The sequence below is a fragment of the Plodia interpunctella genome, chromosome 8 (assembly GCF_027563975.2).
Source record: "Plodia interpunctella isolate USDA-ARS_2022_Savannah chromosome 8, ilPloInte3.2, whole genome shotgun sequence".
Lineage (NCBI taxonomy): Eukaryota > Metazoa > Arthropoda > Insecta > Lepidoptera > Pyralidae > Plodia > Plodia interpunctella.
This window is the reverse complement of record NC_071301.1, coordinates 3,886,804-3,901,025: the sequence shown is the minus strand read 5'-3', so window position 1 is coordinate 3,901,025 and position 14,222 is coordinate 3,886,804. Positions and strand designations below refer to the sequence as shown.

At 34.4% G+C, this 14,222-nt stretch overlaps 1 protein-coding gene across 2 annotated transcripts in view; it reads right to left on the bottom strand.

Moving 5' to 3' along the window:
• Positions 1-385: 385 nt before the first annotated feature.
• The window catches only part of LOC128671856 (uncharacterized protein), a 55,767-nt gene continuing 41,930 nt past the window's right edge, over positions 386-14,222 (bottom strand). The window contains exons 6-8 of one of the 2 annotated variants that reach the window (XM_053748665.2): positions 9,577-9,617; positions 1,403-1,510; positions 386-1,293 (exon numbers count right to left, since the gene is read on the bottom strand). In XM_053748665.2, coding sequence (XP_053604640.1) covers positions 1,001-1,293; positions 1,403-1,510; positions 9,577-9,617 — 442 coding nt within the window. In that variant the 3' untranslated portion in view covers positions 386-1,000. The remainder of the gene's footprint in view (positions 1,294-1,402; positions 1,511-9,576; positions 9,618-14,222) is intronic. The other variant, XM_053748666.2, reaches the window with a different exon arrangement.

Sequence of the window (14,222 nt, the reverse complement as noted above, 5' to 3'; positions counted from 1 at the left end):
TCAGATTGTCTTCTCAGTCTCAACAACCCATCGGAGACCCATGCATCATGAGGACACAACGCATCCATGCGCCAGCGTCAGTCATCGCGCCGATCTGGCCAGATACCATCAGACACGCGCGTCTCCTACGTGACCCCACCAATTTCACCGTAATTAGACCCGTTCTCATGATGCCACTGGCTGCATATGATTCTTACGTTTGGAAGAAAAAGATGAATGATATATAACTATAAAACCGAAAGTACATCATAGGAAGGTATTGTCTAAGGCATGGGAAAGTACGCACATTAATGCACTCTTTGGTGACAACTATACTTAGGTGACCTACAAGCCCATAGAACTATGTATACTTTTGAATTAGATTAAATGAGTAAAAGGCATGAAATAAATTTAAGATATGCTATATTTTTATAAAAAAAATTAATACATTAAAGTCATGACAGTAATTTATATTATGCAAAACAATAGTTATTGAATTTATTAGTGTATGAGATAAACTAAATATTTTTCTCAATAATTTAGACACCAGAAATACATTATAATAAATTTGTATATAGTAAATGTTCGTAAAATTTTACATTACGAAGAATGCAAAACATTTTTGATACACGATTGAGTATAGAAAGTAACGGAAACATGAATAGTCAAAAATACAGTATTATAATAACCCCGGTCTGTTCTATGGTTACTTGTGAAACATTTAATTCGTACTTCATAAAGTTTCATAATAAATGTACGAAAACGAAAAATAATTTCAAATGTACATCAAATGATAATCATAAAATTGATCTTTAGAATGTTTAACAAATTTATCTTAATGTTTTTGAGCAAACAATTATTTCTAGTTTTAAGTACACTCGTATATTTTTAGATTATGAAGTATTGAATCAATGTACAAATGGAAACAAAACGAGTGGAAAAAACATTTGGGAAATACTTTACAGTAACAATTTTCTAATTCTCAAACACCGCACTTTTCAACAGCACAATGTACAACAAATTAATAGTCGTATTTGTAATCATACGACCCACCAGAATCACGTCTATATGGATCGTGCCTCTCGTCCCCTCTGCCTTTTCTACTCCGTCTGTATCTTGACTCATACCTGCTATTACTAGTCTCTCCATAATCATATTCTCCTAATGGGGATTGGTAAGACATACTATTTTTCCTGTCATTTTGTGGTTTAATTATTGTATCTTTTCCTAAATCCGGCTCAGGAGGTGATTTTCCTAAAAGATCTGCTATATAGTTGTCTCTTTCTATTTGATACCCTCGAGCTATTTCAAATCCTGAAACAAAGTATTTCTTGTAGATTGTGAAAAAGTTTTTACAAAAATATCACGACGACCAATTAGGCTATGGCCTAAGAATAAAGAGTTACAAGTCGGCTGTACTAACTCTTGATAACAGTTTTAGCGGGAATATGGAGGCGATCTCGCATGTACCGGCACACCATATAGCCCGTGCGGTTAAGTCCGTGCGTGCAGTGCACGCCGACCAGGAAATCTGCAACAAACGCCATAATCGTCATGTAATTCAACCACTTCATCACAAAATCATTCTTCATTCTTTCATTTTCCACTGTCATGAATATCTCAGCCACTAGAAATATACTGTTCGTTTAATAATGGCCTTCTTTTTTAATAAAAATATTTTTGAGAAACACAATTTTTTCTCGTACCCACATCTTATTGTTAAGCAATTATATAGACTAGATTATCGTCGCTAATAAATCAAAATAATTCGAGTGGGACACGACATACTTTGTACAGTTTCATCTACACTACATCGATGCAAAATACTGGACGTTTATGTAATCTCACAATGAGTACTCAACGTTTTGTAAAATTTAAGCAAACGGCACCGAGCGAAACGTTTCGCGAAAAATAAACGAAATCTATGTTTGTGTCCTCACCGCATCGCAAACATCGACTGTAGGTCGTTGACACCCTCCCTTCACCCCTTGTGAGAGGGGAGGGGTAGGAAGTCCCGGCCGCGGTTTGACACTTCCTCAGGAAGACCTTTGAGGTGGCGAAGATATTTACAAAGGCAAAAAAGCCGCGTGTGCGGCCTTTTTGAACGTGACAGAAGTGATATGACATGTAATAATGCACAGAGTAATAACGTCAATATAAAATTGCGGTAAGTACCTATATAAAAATAATTTCTTAGACCAAGCTTACATTATCATAAATATAGAGATTTCACTGATAAACAAATTCAAAACACAAAAACCTATGTGACCTCGCAACGAAATTCCATTATTTCGAACACGAGACAAAAATAATAAAAAAGCACATTGTGGACGCGAAATTCCCACGGAGTAAGCGAGAGGAGCGAATATGTTTGAGGCATTACCCATGCAGATTCATGCCAACTTTGTCGACTTGCAAAAAAAGAATTGCACTCAACGATGTTTTACAAGAGGACAGTTACTGGGTTGATACATCATTACTGTTTATAAGATAAAATGTATAAGATTACTACGCTAAACCTCTAATCATTAGAAATGTGGTAACAGGATAAATCATCATTCCTTTCTTTACACATAATGTACTTTAAACGTTAATAGTAGGATTCCTTCCTTAAACAATATCAGTTTCTGAATATGAATTCATGATCAATGAAAAACGAAGGAATCCTAAATTTATTTCATTTTTCATTTATTTTTTAAGCATGTTGCTTAAAAATCTTAACATTTTAAGAACTCAACATAATGTATGGTAAATCTTGACGCGTTGTCACGTTGAGTTAAATAAAAGACGCGCATTGTTAGTCACTATCCCCGTGTGAGCAAGCCTCCACGACAATCCATCAAAGAAAGCTCGCTGCAACTCAATTAAGAAGCGAGCTTTCAATTACAGAAACAAACACTACGATGATAATTGCAGGTTCAAGTATCTGAGCTTTTGAATGATTGAACAGATTTATCTGTTGGTCAGAATTCAATGCTACAATTTTTTGCATTTAAATGACATCAGTTTAAATACCATCTAGATTTTTAAATAGGTTGTTGACTATATAGTAAAAATATATAGTTAATAATTTTCTGAATATTCCTTTATCTAATCTTCGAAATTATGATCATTTTTATTACCTATTGTAGGTCCAATAAATTAAATTGATAGGTTTTCATAAACAAGTATAATACTAATGAAGCCATGGAAGTAGTTCTGACAAGATAGAATTTAGTAGCCAATGGTGCAGCGTTTACAGATCTGCTATCGGCACGCAAATATATAGGTATTCATAATTAAACAAGAAAATTGACTACCAGCGTTAAAACTTCTCTGTTTAGGCACACCTAGGGCGTCATGACAAATAAGATAATAAAGAAATGAGAGAGATCATTTACCAATCATGTACATTATACAACAGAAGGATGGCCAGTTTCTCTCCATTTACAGTTTGCCTTCCATATACAAAAGCATAATATTCTATTTATTTACAAGTATTGATACTGCCTCTTTAACAAATTTACGGCGTCATAAACGTCCAAGTACACATATGTAACAGCCCAAAATATTTTAGTTATATCCCTTCAGGTTGACACTATTAGCACACTATTGATTACGACATTTGCGTCCCGCTATTCAGGCGTCAATGCATGTGGCCGTACGCTAATAGATTTCAACTGTGCAACTCATGTCGGTGTAAAATTCACCGTTACACACCAAATGACAATATTACGATTTCTTAGTACCGCACTAAAGTATCAGCGTCACAGCATTCTGCTTCAGATGGTAATTCAACAATACAATAAGCTAATACATTCCCAAAGCAGGGTTACTAAACAGTTTTCGCCCTCACAAAAGCGTGCATAATTCATTTTGAAATTATAATATTTCACAAGGAAATTTACATGCATTTATAAATAATTACATGCTTTTTTTATCTAATAATTTGTATTTTAATTGTTTACCATTCCCAAAGCATGAACATATACTTATAAGTACATATCGATATATCCATAAGTGATTTACAAGGTAGACTTGATCAAAACTTTGCCGTATGTCTGTCATATCTATAGGTCAATCAAATAAATTATAGGACAGAAATGAAACTGGCCTCTCATTTTCTGGTAACCCTACTCGTAAGTCACTTAGCATAGCAAGCGTGCGTCAATGAACGAGTAACTTCATGTAATAAACTAGATAGAAAATAAACATAACACTGGTAACCGAACGAACAGGCCCGTACCAACAGACAAAAGGTATCAAAAGAAGGCGTTACGTAGTTATAATACTGATATGCGTGATGAATAATATCATTGCGTAATACAAGGGATCGAAACAGAGCTATGAACTCTTAGAGAAGGCTAAATTTTCCCATATCATAAAATTACACAGATCCAAGATAGTTAGAGTTAGAGATAATTTTGGATATGATGTGAACCAGTTTATAGTTTAGACACGGTACTCACGGCTGTTGTGATCTATTTATATTATTTGAAATGTTGATATTAAAATATGTTCAAATATATTAAACGCCACAACGCAAATTAATGCTAAAATGTTTTTGTATACTAAAGTAGTTTGATCCTTAAAAGGCATTTTATGATGAAAACCTTAGCGATGACTTCACGTGACGTTTGTTTGGAACAAATGGCAATAAAATATATATAAAACATTGATTTGAGTTGAGTTAAAAGTTTAGGGAGGTTACCAGTGGGCGTGGCAAGCAACATGGAAAGATGTCCACAAAAGACAGGCCCAAGACCAGAACCTCTGGCGCAAATGTACTAGGAGACCCGACCACTAATATAATGGGAGAATCGGTGGACGAAGAAGAAGATATAAGTTTCATATTATTTAAAATACAAAATTTCTCACATTTAGCTCGACTTGCATATAACCTACTTTTGAATTTTGAACACATTTGAACTAATGCTAACTACTGATTTATTACTAAATAGCTCAAATTTTGTTTTTCAGCTTATGTGCCATTATTCGAGAACATCTCTGTCTAGTTTACCATTAGCTCTACGTAGTACCTATTGCACCGGTCGATCGCAGAGCTAGCTGAATGCACTTCGTGTCGCGCGCGGATCGATTGTCGATTGTCGACAATCGTTGCATTGTGAACGAGACTCGATATCGATACCTTCGCCTACGCCCGACCCCCTTACATCGTAATCGGTTTATTATAAGCGTACCCGGCACAGTATTCAGTGCGATGATAAGCGAAACTTGTGCTGAAAACAGTTAATGGAAATGAAAGAACTAAATAAACGGTCACTACATAAACAGTAGAGGTCCAATTTAATTACTTATTACTACTATTGCCCACGGCTCCGACAGAAAGACAAGGTTTGTTATTACTAGGCTGCTAATATCAAGCAGCACAAATATTTTCAGTAAACTAAACATTCTTCTCCTATTATAATTTCCCAAATATACATTAGCAGATGGTCATATGAGGCGCAGAACATCATAACATTGTTCACTTAGCGTATGTTGCCTCACTCGACGCCGCGCGTGGGCTGTGTTGTATGATCAAATGACTGATTAGTATATTTAAGAATATTAATTGTTGCAATCCCGCGTTCCACACCGTCTGGTATTTTTATGATATCCGATCATTGGCTGCATAAGAATTTTTAGTATGTTACACCTGTTTGAGCAACTATGTTGATAAAATTTCAGATCTTCGCTTTAGGTATCCCAATCATCAATGGAGATAAGCTCGAAAAAAAATAGAAAGTTTTAAAATAAAGTTTTACGATCACAAACAAAGTAATAATTTCTAAACTAAAAACTGTAGAAAGAAGATAATTTGCGACAAAACTTAACAGACAATATCAACAATAATGGCCATTAGTTACTAACTAAAAACGTTATCACTTCATAAATATAACAGTGGAGATCTGAGGGCATTAGTCACCGGGAATGTCCGTAAGTTCAAAAGTGCAACTTTGTCTGCTATCTGTACTCAGATGAAAACTGCTACGGACGCACAAATACAACATAAAGTAAACGAAGAAGGTAACTTTTAAATAAACTATTTTCTCTTTCATCATAATGTAAAGTCAGAGAAAAGCCAATTGAATAAATCAAAAATGCAAATTCGTAATGTAATATTGCACACAGCAACAATGCAGGGTCGTATTTTCACATATGTTTGTTACCTGCCTGTCTAATACTAACTAATCCACCACATGCACCGTAAAACGTTGTGCAGTGATGAACGAAGCTTCCTAAAATGATATCTCTGTCAGAGATAAAAAATATAGTAACAAATTATAACTACATTTAGCGGTTACAAATGCACTGATTTTTAGGAACATAATATATGGTGCTATCTCGTAGTCATTTCAAAGTTTACTTTCTGCCCTTCTAAATATTTATTGTGACTGCAGTCAGAACAACTTGGAAACTACATTTGAACTAAGTCATTTCTTTGACGTCAGCTAAATAATTTTAAAGATAGTATTGTGACTTCTATCGGGATGTCTTATGTTTGAACTTCGTCTCATACATAAGAATGTTGTAAAACAAGTATAATGAGAATCTCTACGCTCATAACTCAAACAATTTCGATGATATTATCACAATATGTGATACAACCGAAAACAGAAATGTAAAGAAAAACTACTACAGTGAATGAATACTAGACAAGACAGGGAATCTTAATAATAGGATATAATACTGGCACTTGAAATGATCTGAAAAACATATTCACACAACCAAGGATCTACAATATATCACACAAGCAGTCAGTCTGTCTGTGACGTGGAAACAATCAATCATTAAATTGAAGTGAAGAATGACGAAGCTATATCTTTTGTAGCTACCAAATAACATTATAATTGCGAAAACGAAAGTTGAGTTCGTCTTCGATAAATTTATATCATTTTTGAATATACGGGTAGCACAAACCTGTAAATGGTTTCCCACATTTATAAAGGCTAATCTCCAGCAAGGAATGTAAGACACTTGTGCGAAGCCGGGTCGTTCGTGTTCGTCACAATTGAATTACATTATTAATGAGTCCCACGAGATATTTCAACACCTATGATTTCTATGATATATGAATAAAACGTGTATATTCATATTTATGCGGTTGCAATTAAATTCTAATGAGAATAAAATTAGTCAAGAATTTTCCTTGTATGGAATTTAAAGAAGCTCTTTACTACTCTTGACAAGGGAACTGCAAGATTGAATACATTTATGGATGTCGTAATCCAGCCACACTCTTTTGATACCAGCCGACTATCTTGTGACATTAGCCGACTATAGCTCGGTTTAACGGTACGTTTACACTAGTGAACTAACCAGGTTTCCCGCAGTTATAAATTATAAGCTATTGTCCACAGACTTTGTTTGGTATACATCTCTATCAAATCAACTTCAGGAATGTAAAACAAATAAAAGCGTTAATAAGCTATAAAATTGAAATAATCGAAATTGAAATTCTTATTTAAAATTTACTCTTCCATATCACCTTAAGAGCTTTCATATTTTACTAAACTATCGTAACAATTTCATTCATACATAAATTAATTTAACGATGACCAAATTCATGGACTTAAAGTTACGTAGTTACGACTTAAAATGTATACAAATAGTTACAAAATATACAGCAGTCCTGAAATATGCAAAATATTAGAATGAGTCGGCGAAAATAATAGGTTTGTGATTTTATGAGCACTAGACATTCTTACCAGCTAGTCTCAAGAAGGTTAAAATATTGTAAAATTGTGTTGAGAACTAAAAACACTTCGACAACAATTCTTGTGAGCGACTGGTGATTTTTACTTTGTCTGTTAGAAATATTATTTGACTACAATACGCCATAATCTTCGGAACTTCTTTGTAAAATCCAACCTGAGCGAACATCTTACTGCAGTAGCACAAGGTAAAATATAAACTTGAATGGCATGAAGAAACAATGAATGGCACACAACAAAAAACATAATATCCTGTTGATATCAATAATAGTAAAGACGTATGCTGTATTTAGGAAATTAATTAAAGCATTTGTCAAAAGCAGATAGTGGTGACCATTACCATTGTACACCAGTCAATTCTTGACTACGACGACGACTTAGTCGTCCCGACTCTAATAACTGGCCATTAACTGAACATACTTTTGACTTTAGAATTTTATTAATTTATAACTGTATCGTATACAATTTGCACATAGCTTTTTCACTAATGTGTAATAATGAACTAACGTGATCTATTTCTTTATCCTTTCACTCAGTTTCAAAGTTTATCATGGATTCCTTTTTTATGTAACTCATTATGTGCTCCTATAAATTCTATGCTCACAATTAATTGAAACTACCCACGTAATCTAATAAAGCAAGTTTTGGTGATCAAGACAAACAAGCGCGCCCATTCGTAATTAGAACTTAATGAACATTCGTATATTGAGTCGGATACCGTGAGAAGTTCTACGATAACCACGATTTGTGTCAATGTAATTAAATGTGTAGCTGCCGATAATGTCGGGCGTGTGGACTCAACTTACTAGTTTTGACTGCTATGAGTTATTGATGAACCAACACATCTTGACCTTTTAAATTCTTGTAATCATAAAGCAACTGAAAGATCAGAGCAAACAGCGTAGTTCTCAAACGAATGGTCACATCACACATTCCTCGTTAAAATCGAAGCGGTCTTTAATTGAAATCGTATGTTGTGTCCAGCGTTGCCGATAAGAGTGCACCTTTCTATTGACGCATCGACTTAAGTAGTTACTGCAAATTGAGATGCAATTGCCGCTAATTACCATAATTATATAAGGTTTCTATGTCCGATAATTTCTCAAATTTAACATATCGAACCGTAAACTTCTATAATAAAATGTGTCTTAAAATGATTTTAATGTCACCATTTACAATGTCAAAGTTGCATATTAGAATTTTTACAACATCTTCACCAGCTGGCGCCTCGCTTGTCTATAATTTATTGCATCCAACACAAAAGAAAGCGATTAGGTTGAGACATAGTAATGATACTTTTTATGGTGGTCTTGTAAAGTAATACAATTAGGCAATGTGTGTGCATTAACACCTCGCCATAAGTCCGCCCACGCGATGCGACTTTAAAAGCTCCAACGACATGGAAGTGACCTACTTGTCTTCGTTTACAGTGAGATGAGTGCATAAGCTAATAGCACATCCAAACGTGTATACTGAGACCCAGTCTTGACTTGAGCCGTGGATAAACAAGAGAAAATTGCGACAATTGTACACACGCCAGCGGATTGTCTATAAATATTGGAAAGATAATTAGGAAAACCTTCTTATTTATGGGCCCTGGACCATTGCTACGAAATTGATTTTAAAAAGTTTATAAATTGTATTAAAACACTCATGTCATGACCTGCTATTTAGATCAAAAGATTTATTCATTTGTTTTTAGGATAAATTACACATTTAAATTTCGATATATGTTACATTTAGAAATTAAATCATTCAGTTATTTTAGAGGCCAGAGTTCACAAGTAAAACTTTAACATATTCATAATCCCTTTATGTCAACTACCGTAGGAGCTTTAGACACAGCCAAAAAAGTAATCAAAAGCGTTAACACAAGATGCAAATACAATTTTTGACTCACCGCGATTTTTTCCCAGGAACTCGTCAACGGTGTCCATAAATCTGGAAACAAACAAAATGAATCAACACCACAGTTTACTTAGGCCCACGTATGCTGACGCCACCAACTTTACTGTCATAAGTTTTGAAAAATTGAATACATCAATTAATCATTATACATTTGTTACACAAAAACTATGCCCAATTTTCAACTCTTTACTATATTTTTAAAATGTTAACATCCACATAAAAGGCAGGAACAGTTATATCTCCATAAAACGTTAAATTGGATTTTATAAAAATCTATGGCACCCGTCACATCCGAGATGAATTATTATCATGTGTCGATCGCAGCATGTCGCCATACTTTAATCGATTTTTTTACACCTAAAACCGCATGATATGTGGATTTTGTGGGCGTTTCAAAATTACAAGGCGTTTCTGCGGACCGGCAATCTACGATTCGTGAAATATGTTTGTTTACATCAATGCAGGTGCCTTTTAATAGTTACCGCAAGGCACCGGCGGCGTCTTCGGATTTTTTTGTAAAAATAACTAGCAAGGGTGGCCTAACGATCTATATTGTTTATGACTCTCCGAAAATTTAAAAAAGCGGGAACTAAACTTTAGTACACGGGGTGCTGATATGATCAAGCCTTGTCATGTAAAATGGTGTTCATTTAGCTGTCGCAAGGCGCCAGAAGCACCCGGGGGCGACGTAACCAGTCGTATTCAAAACAAATTTACAATTCAGTCTATCATCGTCATTTAGCATCTAAAACGGTGCAAATGAGACTTTGCTTACAGCGCTTCTCGTAAATTATTCAAATCTCAACCAATAATCCCCATTGAAGGTTTGATTTATAGAAAACAGTGGCAGTAAATGTGGTTTCAATACGACTATCATAAAAACCAATACGATCGTAAACGTAAAGAGGCTATAGAACAGGAAAATGGTATTTTTAGTAATTTTAAATTATCCGTGAAAAGGTATTTGAACAATAGCAGCTATTAAAGTCAAATAGTACAAGACTAGTGTTTCCTAGGAACTTGTGTCTTATTCCAACAAAGTTTGTGAAACAGTACGCGACGTGTGGCGCCAGAGAGTAAACATTTTAATTATGCATAAAGTCACGATTCAACAGATTCATGGAATATCATACCCAAGGTCCATTTTTGTTGGTCATCGAAATCTTTGGGATTCCCATAAGCGTCAATTAATTCACGAACAATCAAGCTTAACTTCTCATTTGTAGTTGTGTCGACATCATCATGATCATCAAAATCTTAATATTAAGTTCGGTATTTATGTAAATTAATATAATCTATTCTACTCATCATAAGTAGATTAAGAATTGTAACTTTATAAACATGCTGTAAATCAAATGTCGATTAAAACGACAGGTTATTTAAAGAACTTGTCATTATCAATACGTACTTAAACGTCGAATGACCAGAAAGAATACCAATAATTTTACTGCATCGAGCCTTTACCGTTAAACCATAGCGTGATGTGATAATTACATTCTCTAAGAAGTCAATCGATTGAAATACAATTTAGGGACGTTATATAATACCGATACTTGGTTCATCAAATCGCCTAAGAATTAACTGTATATTACGAATACAGAATAATTTGTAGGTCTCTATGTCACTGGAGCCAATAAAATATGTCGATTTTTCATGTGAGCTAGCTATCTTTGTGACAGTTAAAATTAAAGCTACTTTGAAACGAGGAATTGGAATGACTTTAACACAATTATATTTTGTGTGTATATTGACAATTGTTTTAAATTTTTAAGCACTATGATGTGAATTTTAATAATATTACAGTTTTACTGGTTCATAGTTTAAAGTACATTGCAATTTGAATGTGATATTTTCACCAGTCTACTATAATATTAAAAGCATTTTTCGGTGCAAACTTTCTAGTAGCCGTGTAGTATAATTTTCCCGTGAAAGGTTTCCCGCGTGTTACATGGAATGCACGAACAACACGAATATATCATTCGCAAGGTCAACATGAGCATCGGTCGAGTTTAGAACAGGCTCCGGTCAAACTTTCTAAGCATTTCCTGGACACACGGACGTCATTATTTAAAATCTGTCAAAATTGTGTATTTTATTGCTCCGGCGGCGTATCGGGGGACGTGAATTACATGCTTTCTTATTTAATATTAGTAGCGTCTTGCGTTTGTACGATAATTTATATGAAACGTTATCGGCGCGTTGGATCGCCGCTCCGTAGTTATAATCCGGATATTTTTCATGCGGCACCGAATGCTGTGCCGTGTGCGGCGGCCCTAAAGCACAGGAATATTTATAGGCCAGGAGCTATAGGCGCAATTATTACGTCCTTCCCATTAGAATAAATAATAGATATAGTACAGAAATAATGCTTAGTATAACATGGGCTCCTGGAATATACTGTAATAAGTACTGCGTTTCGTGAGCTTCAACAAATCCAAGCCTATGTTGAATTAATGGTTTTATGTTAGCCTTATTTGAACTTAACTCATTCTATCGATTTTCATGTATCTTATTTCAATGTTTCTATACATTTTGTACTTATGTATGCTATGTAATTAACTTGCGCACTAAAGAATTATTGTATTGTATTATTCGCAATTTCATAATGCAAAGAAAACTCATTTATTAACAAAATTACCCTTCATGTAACAACTTTACTTTCATACTCTCTCTCGTTTGTAGCTAGGAGCAGTAGGCGTAACTATTACTGTCTTTCCCCATATTTAATGAAATCACTGCCGATACCGATGTTTACAATACGTCAAACGTTTATCGAACAATCTTACTTCAACAATATAACCATTATCATTTCAGCGACAAGAAGTCCACTGCTGAACATAGGCCTATGTCCAACAATATAATAAAACCCCCAAAAAAAGTCAACCTATTTAAAGTTTTACTGTCAATAAACCTTGACAATTAAAGGAGTAAGTTAAAAAAATTGTGGTTAATAAAATAACGAATTTACAAGACCATTATAATATGAGCTTGACGATGTATGACTATAAAATGTGCATATAAAACGTTAAATTATTTGTTTGCAAATTAATTCGGACATTTATTTTAATTTAACTATGTACTTTAAATCAACAGCTAGGTACAGGTTATTATTTGATTTTAAGATTGTTTTCGCATCCCATTATTGCTCAATAAACATAACTGTAAACTGTTTTCTTTTTATTTAAGTACGTACAGTAAGTTACAATAAAAACTGAAGTCCGATTAGATTCGTAAGAGCTGGCTTGCATTTGTCCTCATTGATCATGACTGCAGATATAAACACAATACTTAAATAGATTTTAAAATTATTATACTATTCGACTCCATTACATTACACATTAATAACTAGTGTACAAATGTCTCGATCAAAAACCTGCCATGAATTTAAGGTACCCGCTTTCACAATACGGACCTCACATAGTGGGCGCAAACGCATCCATCATGAGTGCTCGTTACGTACCCTACAAGCACCGAAACTCAAAGTAGAGATAATAGGCGACACTTTGATACAACCCGAGATAAGGAATAAGGAGTTTCCCATGGGTGCCAAGGGCCCAGGATCGACGCATGTCGACGCGTCGACACAGAGGGGCAAAGGTTAAACGTGGACAAAATACATCCAAGAAAAATACATCCGGTTCTGTCCTCCAAGCTTGCCGGCGACAATTATTCTTTAGACTATAAAGGTTGAGACAAGGATGATCGTCGATTATTTATTTATTGTGAAATATAACGGTACATAATAAGTAGGTATCCTAATATATTAGTTTAAAAATTAGGAAACTATTAAAACAATATTATTTTCCTACACATTAGGCCTTAGGATATAGGATTTAGGCCTATTTAAAAAGATTCGGCAAGAAATAGCAAGATAACGCCAAAGACTTGAATGCGTGGAAGAAGTTAAGGGAGGCTTTTGCAAAGCAATGGGACTTTATCTCATAATATTATTACCAGATTCAAAATAAACTTATTCTAAAGCTTTTGCGTTAAAATCGATAATGCAAAGAAAATCGGTAAGAAACCTCCATAGATATTAATTGGAAATATAAAAGGCTATAAACCATGATTTCTATATTTATATGATTCTATTGGCTACAATTTCGAGAATGGACAACATGGCGTGATCGTTAATATAATATGTATTGGAAAAGAAATCTATGTTAAATATCTTCTACTATATACTACTGTTCGGTATGAGCAGTCACGTACTACGTCGAGAAATTTCATTAAATTCAAAGGCATTCTTACGAAGAAATTTGTGAAAATTGACACATTCATTATGATTCATATAAATGAATCATAATATTCAAATTCAAATGTAATCTCAGTCGATCCAATCATAATTTAACACATCAACTTTGTCTATAATTTAGACGTAATTCCTGGCGACATAACAAGTCATCAGGGTATTAAACATAGTTATGACAAGGCAAATGAACTGTTCAGAGTTGTTTTATAGTCTGGGAGCTAGGGAAGTGTCGCTGTGAATTACAGACCGCCAGTTAGGTTGACTTTATGGACGACAGATAGGATTCATGCGATATGAGATGTTGCGATCTTGCAATAATTGTGGGACTCTCGCGATTTATATCTAAGAAATATTTTCTAAATCGTTAAGATTAGTTTCTCAGATGG